Below are 14,791 nucleotides of genomic sequence, written 5' to 3'. Positions count from 1 at the left end.
AAAAGACAAGGCATCCTTACCACCGATTTAGCTGCTTTAAGACACACCGAGTTATTGTGTATCCATTCATCATATGGATATGCAACATATTGATATGAGTGCAGACAAAATGTCCAAATAGACATTAATCGTATGGCAGCTCCAGACCTTGTGAACCGTCATGTTTCATGGGAAGGTCATAGATACGTGTACGTAAAAATCTATCCCTTGTGCAGTACAAACTTCACAGATGCTTTGGACATGGTGTTTGTACTTCGAAGTGCATTCATCGGTAGAGTCGGTGCTAACTCTTGCATCTTTCAGGAATAAGCCCCGCCTGCTCATACACCACATGGATATGGGGGCGTTCAGACATGCATAAGCATCGCATAGATAATACAAGTATGTCATATCAATGTAAGAGGATTTCAGACTAGCTCCATACATCTAATATCCAAACATTGTATGTCCATATGAGAACTCTCCAGTCAAAGGGGGGGGGGGGGGGGAGGTCTAAAGCACAATAGATGGTGATACTCCGTACTTATCTGTTTTTCATTCTCCTGTGAGTATAAGACAAAAAGTTTCATTAATATTTTTTTATTGGCAAGTGGTGATTTTTTGAGGAAGGCAGAATAATTTTTGAATGATTTTTGTAGGCACTGATTGAACTGGAACTACAATGTACTTACATCAAATGATATTTCATGCAATATTTCAACAGTGATTCATTTATAAATGTCATTATTTACCTATCATACATCAAAGATCACTTATATTGTTAAGTTACAAAAGGAAATGCAATCAATCACGGTCTATAACTGTACGGAAAACCGATTTGATTAAAACTGTTTTGTAAACATACAACAATCCCAAATTGATAAAGTATATAAAGGATATACTGTGTTGGCAAGGGAGAACTTTTAGTAAAGAAAGTTTGGTTCATAATCTATCACACCTCATTTCCACTCATCTTCAATACAAAGCATCAATGCACATCACAAGAGCTGAATGGAGGTTTCTCCAAACTTCACTGATAAAGCAAAGTCTTAATCTACGACCATCCAACTTATAAATTTATGCATTTTGGCAGCAGCGTCTCACATGAACTGATTTCTTTTCTAAACATATTTTTTGCTTCTGTTCATTTCAGCATGGCTTGCCTAACCTGCCAACAGCTGATTAAAGCAAGACGGGCATGCCACCATAAAACACACTTGTTTGGTACAATACGTTTGCAGGATAACTCCCACACATGTTATCAGAACACTGACAATCACGGATATCTCACGCCATTGTTACCATACAGGCAACATAATACTGTCTGTCTAAAGTCAGGAAGATTCTGGAGATTCTATCTATCCTAGAAACACGCTATGGGCACCATTAATTCATCCTTACATAAAAATGCTTCATTCTGCAAAGGGAGCATCGCATATGGATCAGGGAAACGGTCACTTTTAGTGAAAAACAAACAAACACACAAACAATGACTGAGTTTCTTTAAACATCTAGAATGTCTTCCTGCCAATGAGGGCTTATCACACCTAAACAGGCACATTTACTGACACGATTGCAGAAATAAGTGCACAACATCCAATTGGCACTATCCAATTAAAAACACTGAACATTGTAACTTAGCACTTATCACATGCAGCCAGCCAGGCTAGTCATTATTTCTGCGAATCCTCTAAACTTTGGTAGCTCCCCGATGGCGGGGCCGCGTCCTCGAAATCGTCGTTTGAAATGAGGCCAGCATTGTCACTCATCGGGACGTCAGGGGGTTGCGGTGTGACGTACACATAGCACCACGCCATGATTGAGAATATAAAAATGACCACTGCCATCAGGCCAGCAAACATGAAGAATTCTATCGCCTGCATGCAAAATGGAAACGGGAAAGACAAAAATTTGTCTGCATAAGATACCTGGTATTACAAGTGTGACACTCAGTGAAATAAAACTACATTGTACTTTATAGACATCCAAACTTTTCTTTTCTTTACACACATCACTAACTACTTCTGTTTCATATTGAACATCCAGTACTATTACAGAGCTAACTTGGGTTGGTCACTAGTAAAGAAAACTGACTGGTCACTAGTACGGTTGACATACATTAAAATCCCTGATCATAACAATCATTAACTAGCCACTTTCGTGTAAAAGGATTTTTTTTTTTCAATTCCTTCAAAACATTTTTGTTGTTGGACAAACACACCCAACAAAAAAACACTACAAAAGGAGAAAAAGTAACAGTAATATCCCTTTGGAAAACATCAGGAAACAATCTCAACCAAATGAACTGTTATATTCATTAAAATTTCTATTCTTCTTTTTATCTGAATTGCTTTGACAGGAATTAGATGGAAATACTGGTGATATTCCCATAACTACATTTTATATATTTCAAGAATGATATAGATTTGTCATATTCCAAAACTGCACATAAGCCAACTATTCCCCACCCCCCCCACTCCCCCTTTTCTTTTTTCTTTTTTTTTTCTTTTTTTTTTTTTGGGGGGGGGGGGGTGAGTTACAATTAGCACTTATGAGTTCACTAGTTTTTTACATTGTCATTTACTACTTGATTATGTTGGTATACCAACCTTGCAAATACAGATGCATGCATATTTTAAAATAAAAATATAAACTGCATGTGTTAGACAGTGGAAGGGAGCGCTGTGAAGAGAATCAACTCACCTGACTTCCAATAAGCTGCACCTCCGCCACAATGACTACGATGAGGTTGCCAAAAGCAACGGTCAAGAGCCAGGCCGCCTGGACGCAGGATTTCATGCTGACCGGAGCCTGGTTTAGGAACAAGAGACCAACATCACTTTCTGCTACTGCTAAAAAAAAAAAAGATGTGCCATGTACAACTGCACATGGAGCTCAGTATATGTGCCAGTTTCATTTGAATCACTTGAAAACTGGAGAGATAGTTTAATCCGCAAGCTTGCTACCTGATTTTAAGTCCCAAATGTGCTGTTACCATGGAAATGCCCTTTCCTACACTTTGTGCTACTGTCGAAAAATGTGTCTTGCACAACTTCACACTGAGACTAGCATGTGTGCCATATTTTGTTTGAATCATAAACTGGTGAAGTTCAATCCACAACCTTTTTACCTGATTTTGAGACCATAATGTGCTGTTACCTTCTTGGCAACATTCTTTTCTCTACTGTTGAAAAATGTGTCTGGCATAACTTCACATTGAGCTCAAAATGTGTGCCAGATTTCATTTAAATCACTTACAAATTGTAAAGACTGAAGAACTACTATGACAAAGTTCACCTATTACATCTTTGCAGCCATCTACTGGATCTCTTTAAAGAAAGATGCATCCAAATCTTACTCGCACAGCGCACCAATGAAGTGCGTAGACAATGTACCATAACCAAGTGTGGATAACATATCACCCGCCTGTGCTAAATACTGGTTAGTAATACGGTTAGAGTATGGATCGAGGTTAGGATTAGGTTCAGGATTAGGATTAGGGTTAGGGTCAGGGGAAGGGTCTGGGGTAATTGTCCAGGGGGTAATTGCCCTAGACCCGATCCCAGTCTAGCTTCCAGGAGCTACAAGAGGGATTACCTCATCAAACATCAAGTATCACCTAGTTACCTGTGAGTATGAGAACTCCAGACCAGTGATGGAGAAGAGAATCTCTCCACAGGTCATGATCATGTACTGGGGAATCTGTAGCATCATGGACACACTGTTTGGCTCCACCTCCACATGCACAGCGAGGAGAACCTGTAACATGGAGAAGAGAGAGTGCTATATCTACCATGGTGAGGAAGACCAAGTACATTTTCAGAAAAAAAAAAAATGTACTTTTGTTTGTTTTCTTTTATTGTGAAAATAAAAAATACTTCCTTTCATCATTTCTTCATTTCGCTGAGAAATACTCCTGGAGTGCTTCTAAGAGGCACTCAAATGGGTGCTTCCCAGGGGTGCTTCCCAAGGGTGCTTCCCAGGAATGTTCCCCTGGAACGCTTCCCAGGCAAGCTTCCCAGAGGTGCTTCCCAGGGGCACTTCCAAAGGGAGCTTCCTGGAGGCACTTCTAGGGATAACTCTTCAGGGGTGCTTCCAATGGGCACTTCCAATGGATGCTCCCTGAAGGCCGTTTGACAGGGAGCTTCCTGAAGATGAATCCAAGGGCTGCTTTCCAAGGCTGCTTCCAATGGGAGCATTCCAGGGCTGCTTTCCAGGAGTGCCTAATTCCCAGAAATGCTTTCCAGGAGTGCCTTATTCCCAGAAATGCTTCCCAGGGAGCAGAGTACGTAAGTGTGCTGTAAGTGCAAGGTTGATCTCATCAGCGCACAATGCAAATCATGACTACAATTTTCTCTGCAAGCAAACGGAAAGTAACAAACCTCATCCTGGTGTGTCTTATTTGCTGGTTGCAAGAACAGACGGTAGATTCCCCCACTCCAGACATCAACTTGGCCTAGGTGTTCCTTGGTGCCGTTGACTCCATCTGCAACTTGAAGAGCATAGATGTTGTATCTGCATGGGGAGAAGCCATAGGACATGTGGTACTTTTCATGGAAACGTAAATGCACATCACTGAAGGGAAAACCTGACATCATGTTCACGTTGAGTAAAAAGGAAGGTGCAAATTCAAACAGAAGACAAAACACAGAAGTTGAGTAATTCAAGATTTTATCCTAAGTGTCACAAGACAGGAATATCGGTCACAGCTAAATATGCAAATTAAATGAGGTAATGGGCAGTTCTCCCACTACTTTGGACAATAAGATATAAAGATTACGCTTACACTGGTTAGTTGGCAGAACAATCCTAGAAAGAGTTATCATTTTGCTAAATCATTGCAACACTGTTCAGTAATTTGGTGCCAGTGATATACATGTAATTTCTTTTAAGTTCATCAAAGAAATGGGACATTAAGTGACAACTTGTGAGACAGATACATACATCACATTGGCATACACTTGAACCCCCTTGAACCCACTGTACCCCCTTCTCTTCTCCCCATCTCCTCCTCCCCTCACATGCTTCTTATTCTCCTATTCATTACCCCATCTCCCTCCCTAATCTCCCCTGCCTTCATCCCACTCCCTCCCTTGCCCCTCCTCAAATTCATCATCCCCTCCCTCACCTGCTCCATCTCTGCCCCTCCCTATTGTACCTCCTCCTCCCATTCTTTCCATGATTGTATGTATTCAGGGTCAGTGGAAGAACTGTACCTGTCCACTATGCTGTACTTTGTGTAAATCTCATTGTTTTATTACCTCCGCCAAGGGAGGAAATTGTTTTCGTTACCATTGGTTTGTGTGTTTGTGTGTTCGTTAGTTAGTTAGTTAGTTTGTCTGTGTGCAAAATAACTCAAATAGTAGTTATTGGATTGGGATGAAACTTGCAGGAAAGGTTGAGAATGACACAAGTACCAAACGATTAACTTTTGGTAGCGATCCAAGAATTTTGGGGGAATTTATGAAGGATTTTTTTATATTTTGGCAGGTAGGGTCAATGAACTTGGGAGTTCAGGCTGCGCGTATTTGAGGTTTGCATACACGCACTAAAGTGCGTGCTCTAGTTTCTGCTAGGGCGAGGTGTTTATGACATAACAAAGGCTTCTATATTGGGAAATTGGGCGACTTTCAGCACACAATGCTATATAGGTATGTATGGGTGGAAATCACTGATATCTCTATGGAAGAACAAGATCAGTGGTGGAAATGAGCTGCATGCTTGGCGGAGGTCTGCGCTCTCAGAGTGCTTTCCTAGTTATCTGTTATGATTGTTTGGGCAAGGCTCCCAGGAAGAACAGTACCTGCCCACTGATGGGGCTACCTAGTTGAAATGAGACTGAATATAATAAAATGAATTAGAATTAATATAAATAAATTTATCATCCTCCCTCGCCTTCTCCCCCTCTACCCCTCTCTGACGCCCTCCTCTCTCTCCTCCACCTCCCTCTCTATCATCCTCTCCTCCCATCCACCACCCCTCCCTCACCTCCCCATTTCCCTTTCACCCCTTCCCATTCATCTTTCTCTTTCCTACTATGATTCCTACTCTCCCTAGCCCCTCGCCCCCCCCCCCCCCCGTCACTCCCTCCACTGTTACATCATCCCCTCCTCTCTCACTTTCTTTCACTGCCCTCTCCCCATCTCTCCCCTCCACCCATCCTTGAACCCCTCATCCTCCTATCTCTCCCACTTTGTCTTCTCCTCTCCCTTGCCTCTCCCTTCTCTTACACCCCTTTTCCAATTAATCACCTCTCCCTCACCCCTTTCCCCTCCATCCCTCCAAATACCCCTCCTCTCTCTCTCTCACTTCCCTTCCTCGTCTCCCTTGTACCTCCCTTCCTCATCCGCTCTTTCCCTCACCTCCTTCCCCCTCCCAGACCTCCCAATCTTTCTGACAGAAAAATAGGGATGATTTGGCTCAAAAGTAGGAAAGAAAGAGCAGTACTCATAGGAGTGTGTGGTGAAATTATCAAGAAAAATAGGAAAATCCTATTGAAATAAGAGCCTGGAATAGTCAAAATTCAAATTCTTTCCTCCAAATTCAGAACGGTTGGGAGGTCTGCTCTCCACCCATTCCTGAACCCCTCATCCTCATCCTATTTCCCAAACCTCCCCATCCTTCCTCCTCTCACATCACCCGCTTCCCTAAAATATCAAGCACATGACAATGCTTGGTCTCCATGGCGACCACTTACTGTTCTGGCTCCACATCAATTGGACTGCTGACATTAAAGATGAGGGCATTCAGCTTATAACTCCGAGCAGAATTCTCGAGAGACACTGTCAGATTAGTGGGCAGAGAATCATCGGCAATGAAGTAACCAAGGCTGGAGGAATAAATATCAGAAAGGAAATATTAATGACAGTTTGAACTCCTATGACAATAAAAATTTTCATTCTGTGGAAATTTTTGTGCATTTTAAGTGACATAAATCTACATGTAGCTTCCTTTATTTCATTTCATTGTTTCAAAAGGGTAACTCTTAGCACTCTTGAAGGACCTGAAAATCCAAAGACAAATCAAATAATGCAGTCTCATTTATGAAATAAAGAAGAAGAAAGGGAATTACATATTTCTATCAGTTTGAAAGTACTGCTGTGAGGAAATACAATGTATTTAAATGTTGAAACACAAACTGGTGCAGGGATGCAAGTTACAATGAAAGAGAGGGCCTGAAGTACAGTTGTACATCTACAAGAATCTGCTTTAAACACAAAGGACACAAAGGGTGAACTTTGTCTGTTCGAACAGTTCATACTGTATATTCTCAAAATCTGTGTTCACATTTCATATCGAAATAAGAAAATTAGATGCATTGTGTGCATCATAGTTAAAGAAGTCTAACAAGAATCTGCTTACCTGACCGTCCCTAGTCCTCTTTCCGGCTTCTCTAAATGACCCTTGACCTGAAACAGATTGGAAGACAATACCCATGTACGGCCTTGAAGACATCACAAGGCTAAAGATCACTACACTTCATTCATTAGCTACAATATGTGAGTCAATCATGCAGTATTTTGCATTAGAGCAAAACACTGGGCTACATTTCACAAAAAGTTGCTATGTTGGTAACTATTGCTAGAATGGCGACTGTCATGGTAACGACAAGAATCCAGCTTCCTGACTGGCTGTCACTATAGGAAGTTGCTATTCTGGCAAGAATTGCTATCCTAACACCTTTTATGAAACGGGGTCCAGAAGCATCCTCCACATTAACCACACAATGGCATTTGTTAGGGGCTGGTGAAGATTTAGAAATTTTGCAGAGGAGGGGTGGGGAGGGGGGGGGGGGGGGGGAGAGCATGGAAGGGCATTTCCCATGGCATCTCACTCTGTGATTGACAAGCAGTGTAATGTGAATCATCCACTCATTATACCACACACCCTGGTGTGAAACATACGGTACTATTTCAGAAGAATTTTTTTCCAGCAATCTGCCTGATGAAAAAAAGAGAAGACAAATCAGTGGCCATCATTACACAAGTAATATGTGCATTCTGATTTAATACATTTGTCATTAGAATGATGTTTAATTTTGACCAGCTGAATATATTTAGTGTAATACAATGCACCTAGGTTAGTCCCTCCACAATCTCAGGGGATTGGCCAGCGACCCAGACAAGTGCATGCATTTACTTTTGATCCCTCGCAATCACAAATAAAAACTTTTTCGAAGACAGCTAACACAACTTACACAGCTACTTTTTATTTCAGAATGTCTAGCATAGTAAGCTTACTTTGTGTATTTACATCTGTACTTTTGCTTGCTTATAAACACAAATTTAAGCACTTTTACAAAGAGAGCCGACACAACTTATACAGCCAGTTTTTAGAGCAGATTATCAAGCATACAGCCAATGTCATTCATCTGTCTGAGAGAGGTAAAAAAAAAAAGAAAACTGTCTGATCACAAAGCTAGAATCAGAGTCAATTTTTTCATACCTGGATGACTTTGAGCTGGTTTGACTGGCTGTAGACGATAACCGTTTCTTCTCCTCTTTCGTCGAGGTTTGCAGAAAATGGAAGAGCTGGTGTCAGCCCCTGGCAACCAGGCTGGAAGCTCATTTCATACGTTCCTACGGCAAATGTTTTTCCTTTTGTGCTCTGCAGACAATCAAAATATAAAATACTGTACATGCCATATAATGTGCGGTGTTTAAATTTTCGTATTCAGCACACCTATTGTGTGAATGGATAAGTACACTTCTTCTTGAAAATGAGTGAATGATACTGATTTTTTGGTCCACTGCTCTACTCTACGATCACTATTTTACCCATTCTTAAAATTGTCGCGAAGTTCAGATTCTGGAAAACTTAAGACTTGCTATATGGTGTGTACAGTACCTTACAGCACAGCTCTCGAACTATAAATGCAATGAGAGAAATGAATGGGACCAAATAGTACAGATTTCATTAAAAAATCAAGCCTCAATATATCTATAATAATCCAAACTGAAATAAATGTAATGAAAAACAAAAACTATGAATGAATTAACATCATGTGCGAGTACTGGATTGCACATTTCAGTGATGACACCCAACCTGTTCAGATCAACAAACAACAATCACAATCCAGCTCCCTCCCCCCAAAAGGCACAAAGTTATTTTCAAAGTGTGGACAGACAGCATGAGGGAAGATTCCCCATGGACAAGAAATGACAAATGTCAAATTTGTCAGAAGGATGAGCTAAAAATAGATCTAACATCGCTGTTCAATCCCATCAAATCTCTCTGCATCTTGTGCCGACAACTCCTGGCAAGCACTGTACTTACAAGAGTCCTCCAAATCCCTTGCAATTACAAACTGGTCCTAACTCCATCACAAATACACAGTGTGTAGAGAACAACTGCACAATACACCAAGACTGAAATGTGTACGGATTTCAGACAATTCTCACCTCCGCAATGTCCAGCTGGCCAGTGTAGAATTTGCTCTGGACATCTATTGGGCAGGGCGACGAGTTGATGACATTCACTATGGCTTGCTCATCTCCCGGAAGGCTAATCTCTGTACCCTGAAAGGTGAATGATGGACAGAAGGAAGAAGGATGGAAGATGGAGAAGGAATAAAGACTAGACAGAGCAGGTGTACAAGACTAGAACTCACTGTAGGTAGATCACCATGCATCATAAAACTCACAAAAAAGTTGAATTTCTCTTAGAACTGAGAGGATGAATTTTGGGTCACAAAGTGGGTTTTTAAGTGTTTGATATGAATTTTTTTGTTGATTTTTCAATTTCAATTTATTGAAATCAGACATACATGGAGTCACAGTAATGAATGAACATGAAGCAGATGGATATGAGTCCCCAAGAAGCAGAACTTGTGAGTGGGGCCCATTATGAATGATCTGACATAGAAGCCTGCCTTCTATTTAAATAGATATCTAAACTAGGACTGTTAGGTATAAACAGTATATTTGATTTTTTTTTTTACTTTTTTTTTTTCATGACATATCCAGCAAAATAGTTAGCAGTGGCAGTCACAAAGATAAAAATGTACCTCAATCTTGAGTTGCAAGAAGCCGGCGCACACAAATGCCAGCATGGCCAGAGCCATCCCTGCAGCCATTCTCTGTAGAGGGCGCTTCGGCACTCCGCATTTGTCCAGGAGGGGGTAGATGCCCCCCTCAAACAGAGGGATGAATAGCAGAATAAAAACTGGATTCAAAGCCTGTGAATGGAAAGAGTATGAAAACAAACTGAGTACTTATGATGTTAGTTAGATATTTGAATAAGAGAGTTAAGCTGTTTTTCACCAAATCGTTTTTCATAACATAAAATGATCATCACTAGAGCTATTTAAAGAGCTCTACATGTATGTACCTGGAAATGAAAGAGAAATTAGACAAAAATGCCTAATGCAAATACACAACAACTTAAGACCTGAAGGCTGACTTGAATGAATTCAATAAATGACACCAAATTTCATCACATTTTTCACCAAATCATTGAAAAATAATACAAAAGAGTTTAAGATTTCAAAAATCAACATACACATACATAATGTAGATGAGTAGGGTTTCAAGTGCTTACTTGCTTAAAGCATTAGATCATTTTTCTGTAAAGATCATTTGATTTCTATTGGACTACACTTTTAACTCTCTTCTCTTTTTTCAGTTGAAACTTTACTTAATGCAACATACATTGTAGTTCTCTCAGATGTTGAAATGATTTTTACTACTACAAAATGACATTAAACTGTTTACAGGGATAAATAACTGGTTTGGGGTCAAAATCATCGACAATATGTGGCATCATTTGCAACTCTTTTAATAGTGACTATGTTACATTCTAGTTTATAGCAATTGGTCTTAAAGACTTACAGCATAATCCAGTGTGTGCCAACTATTACACTTATACACACACAAGAGGAATGATAATGATATTGAATATGACAAGTTTTCTTACCTGCATTTGGTCTGGCTTGATTTGCCATGATCCCTGTAAAATGGTACAAATAAGAAAATATGTGAACAAAAAAAAAAACACAAACAAACAAACAAAACGATATGTATAGAAAGACAATAAATGCTTGGTATAGAGCATGACACTTGACATCAAATTTAGATGCAACTTTCTTAGTGTCACATCTTCATGTTCAACACCACATAAAACAGAAATGATAGATGATGTACAGCACTGTATGTTCACAAAATTGCCATATGGTTCTGTCTTCTTTTGATTATGGTCATGTCTCATTTAAAAAATCACAGACATTGATTACATGATTTCCCAATATCGGACATTCATAAAGATACCCTATATTTAGGTGGTTTTGTTTTTGTTTTTGTTTTTAAGGTTGATTAACATTTGTATGACTGAAAAATATTTAAAAAAAGAGGGGCGATTCAAGCCATATACCGTATATTAGGTATTTATCAAATATACTCTTGGGTAAAGTTTATATCAGAAGGTCTTTTAAGCATGCACACTGACAGACATTCATTTACAAACCAGACCACGTGTCTCAGGGCTTGTTATAAATACACATTTTGATGTTGTTGAAGCTGACAATAATTTGAATTAACAGCAAACTCATGAAGATTTCAGCCTCAACCCTAAGCTGCCTGATGGAGTTCATGTGAAACGTGATGATGCATGAAAGAAAGAAAAAATTATGCAAATGGACCAATATACTGTACTCAAATCACTTCTCATGCCTTTTTTATGGAATAAAATCAGCTTGTCCTTTAATGGGTTAAAGTCAAACACTTCTCACACATATCAATGGCATAAGAGTGTCTTTTTTTTTGGGGGGGGGGGGGGAGGGTTGGGGTTGGGTGAAGGGAATGATACGGGGTGTGTGGCGATGGGCCCCACAACTGAACTGACCAGTCTCCCATCCATATGTTCCGCCTGCAGTGTCCACCTAGATCCCTGCTGGTCAAAGAGAGCCCAGAAAAACGGCAGCGGGAGGTAGATGAACAGGACGTGGTAGAGGGTCTTGATGTCTTCAATCAACCCGCTCTATAAAGTGAGGCAGTGATGACATAAAAACTGCTACGATTATCTATTTTTATTTTTGTTGCTGTATTCTTATTTCAATTATTCACAACTTAAACCCTTGAGGACGAGTCTTGAGTATACTCGGGCAGGTGTCAATGGGAAATGCCTGTTGTAGCAAAATCAGTCCATCCTCAACGGGTTAAAATAGCAAAACAAAAAGAAGGAACATTACATAGTACTTGCACAAGTATGCTATTGGCTAAAATCACTTGACTTCTTTGCTTACACTACAAGATGAACTGCAATGGCAGTAACTACTTTATATGCATAGCTATCAAACATAACAGATCAAGCAACAAACAAACATTTAGGATTTCTTCTTATTGATACCATAGTCGCTGTTACTGTCACCACTGTGGCATAAAATACATGAAACTTGGAAAAAAATCTGTCACTGATTTTGTTTTCTCAATCACTCCAAAGGTTCAGGAGATTAACCAGGTAGATGCCAATAATCACATTGGATGGCTTTGATTCATGGAATACCAGGGAATATTGCACTCTTTAAGGCCCTTATTGCACTCATTTTTTATTCGTGCAATATGGGCCCTAAATTGTGCAATATTCCCTGGTATCCCATCAATTGCCATCCAATAGACCATATCAAAGTACTCAATGAAAAGATTGTAGCACAAATGATGTAAATTCTGCCACAGGTAAGAGGAAATCATGGATTGCTCCTGAGTCTTACCTCGTACTTATCGGAAGCCCAGTCCATCCAGTGACTTCTCCCCTCCCCGCTTTTTCGCTGCTGGAAACGATTTTTCACTGCATACTGTTGACAAAAATAAAGGCAAGGACGATAATGATTACCAAAAATGTAGAACAGAAAACGAAAATTCATATCAGAATATCCTCAAATGACATTTTGCTAATTTAAAGAAATGGGACAAAATCTTTACACTCTTGTCATCACAGGGGATATTGAAATAAGTTAAGCCTCGGTCACAACCCGCCGCACTTGCAAGGGCGTGCTGTTTACTTGCAAAAAAGTGGGCAAAATTTGGGGATCTGTATGTATGGTAATAAGTACCGCCTCAGTACGAATTATGGAGCATGCAGACATGCCGTAGCACTTTTATGGGACACGATGAACTTTCGAGGTGTTCGGGTTGACGTACTCCCTCCCTGCTCTTGCCACTCCCTCCCCACGTTTTTCTAAACGTGAATGCCATGGTCTCCACCAAAAATGTATGGACTAATAACACGCACCGTGGGTTGTGACTGAGGCTTGAAGGACGAAAAACTATAGGAAAATTTGACAAATTACACACACAAAAAGGAGTAACTCATCCTGCATAAGTATCCACTAGAAACAAGAATGAAAACATCTAGGTTTATGTGTCCACAATGTGTCCTAGATGTACATGTGGCCTGCATGGCACTCTTCATTCAACTTTATGCATTATTAAATATGAGAGTAATTTTGATCATTTCTGGAAGAAAATTTTGATGACGACGCTAAGGCAAATCAAAGGAATGATGTCAGCTCACATGTGCTATCAAACAAGACAGATGATCTGTTTGTACTCATACAAAAAACACTATAATTTGCTCTTTTCAGTCATTTCTAGATTTTTTTTCTTCATGTTATATTGACACAGTAAATCTCATTCATTTGTAGCACTCTGAGAAGCATGAAGAAAGTAAATGAAGTCAAATCAATCCCATATACAAAACAAATAAGAGTGATGTCATGTGCTGAACAATATTAATATCACTAATGTCACATATCTCTGACACTGATACTGATATTCAAATCATATCCCTTGTATTCCTACAATGTACTGTATGTACAATGTATGTACACCATAATCTATCTACAATGTTCGTAAATTATACATGTCCTGTGTCAAGCACGTATGCACTCTATGGAGTGTATGCACTCTATGGAGTGTATGCACTCTATGGAGTGTATGTACCGATGTGTTCTATGCATGCATGCAGGCAAAAACAAATTTTTGAGAAATGGACAGTAACATTGAATTCTCGCTATCGCCAATGACGTAAAAAGTACCCGGATGTTGATTTAAGTGTCATTTACGTGCAATATGGGATAGTCCGGTAGCAAAGTCAATTCCGTTCGTACGCGCGTGATACGTGACTAATGCTATTTACACACACAACCGACTGTATTCTATGTGTACTTCCGGTTTTCTCGACTTGAATTACAGCTTTAATATGATTTGAAATTTCTCCATTCTTAAGAAATTGCTGTTAATACAACTATTGGGTGTTGCTGCGAAGCTGCCATGTGTTGTTCGCACGACAATAAATGAAAAAAAAATCTGCAGAAATAGGACCCTTACTGGCATGCGAGACGTGACGTGGCAGCGTGGGTGAAGTTTGCGGGTGACTCCACAGCGCAGTACGCGCACGCGCGACTTACTAGTAGTGGTAGTAGCACTAGGTAGTAGGCCTATAGTGCCTACGTACATTGTACGTACTTACTTATTGCTTCGGAGACAGGATAAGTTCGAGATCACTGTTCGTTCCCGATTGTGTTCGCGACATTTCGACAGAAAACAAATAAAGAAAAAAGATGGGCATTCCATGACGATATACTGTATATCCAGGTGGGTGAATATTTTCCAGCATATTTTCAGCGTATGCAGAGATGACTGATCTGTGATGCGCACATCGATCGCATGATCACGAAGTACGCTGTACCAGTATGTGTTAGCTTATGTGCTGCGTAGGCCGGCCGCCGGCGGGGACTACATGGTGTACGAGTATGACAGGCCTGGCCACTCGCTGGCTCGGGCGGTACAGCGGCCACAGTGGCCTACTGTACTAGTAT

At 40.2% G+C, this 14,791-nt stretch overlaps 1 protein-coding gene across 1 annotated transcript in view; it reads right to left on the bottom strand.

Annotated features, from left to right (window-relative positions):
* Positions 1 to 826: 826 nt before the first annotated feature.
* LOC139722983 (solute carrier family 15 member 2-like) overlaps positions 827 to 14,791 on the bottom strand; it is a 43,962-nt gene continuing 29,997 nt past the window's right edge. Inside the window, exons 9-20 of the mRNA XM_071634261.1 lie at positions 12,683 to 12,766; positions 11,818 to 11,952; positions 10,894 to 10,926; positions 9,986 to 10,156; positions 9,381 to 9,497; positions 8,425 to 8,586; positions 7,342 to 7,388; positions 6,677 to 6,808; positions 4,362 to 4,494; positions 3,607 to 3,738; positions 2,683 to 2,790; positions 827 to 1,856 (exon numbers count right to left, since the gene is read on the bottom strand). Coding sequence (XP_071490362.1) covers positions 1,653 to 1,856; positions 2,683 to 2,790; positions 3,607 to 3,738; positions 4,362 to 4,494; positions 6,677 to 6,808; positions 7,342 to 7,388; positions 8,425 to 8,586; positions 9,381 to 9,497; positions 9,986 to 10,156; positions 10,894 to 10,926; positions 11,818 to 11,952; positions 12,683 to 12,766 — 1,458 coding nt within the window. The 3' untranslated portion in view covers positions 827 to 1,652. The remainder of the gene's footprint in view (positions 1,857 to 2,682; positions 2,791 to 3,606; positions 3,739 to 4,361; positions 4,495 to 6,676; positions 6,809 to 7,341; positions 7,389 to 8,424; positions 8,587 to 9,380; positions 9,498 to 9,985; positions 10,157 to 10,893; positions 10,927 to 11,817; positions 11,953 to 12,682; positions 12,767 to 14,791) is intronic.

Source organism: Diadema antillarum, unplaced genomic scaffold (genome assembly GCF_040938485.1).
Source record: "Diadema antillarum isolate AM-2024a unplaced genomic scaffold, OU_Dant_1.0 scf00000179, whole genome shotgun sequence".
Classification (NCBI taxonomy): Eukaryota; Metazoa; Echinodermata; class Echinoidea; order Diadematoida; family Diadematidae; genus Diadema; species Diadema antillarum.
This window is presented reverse-complemented; position numbering and strand designations above follow the sequence as displayed.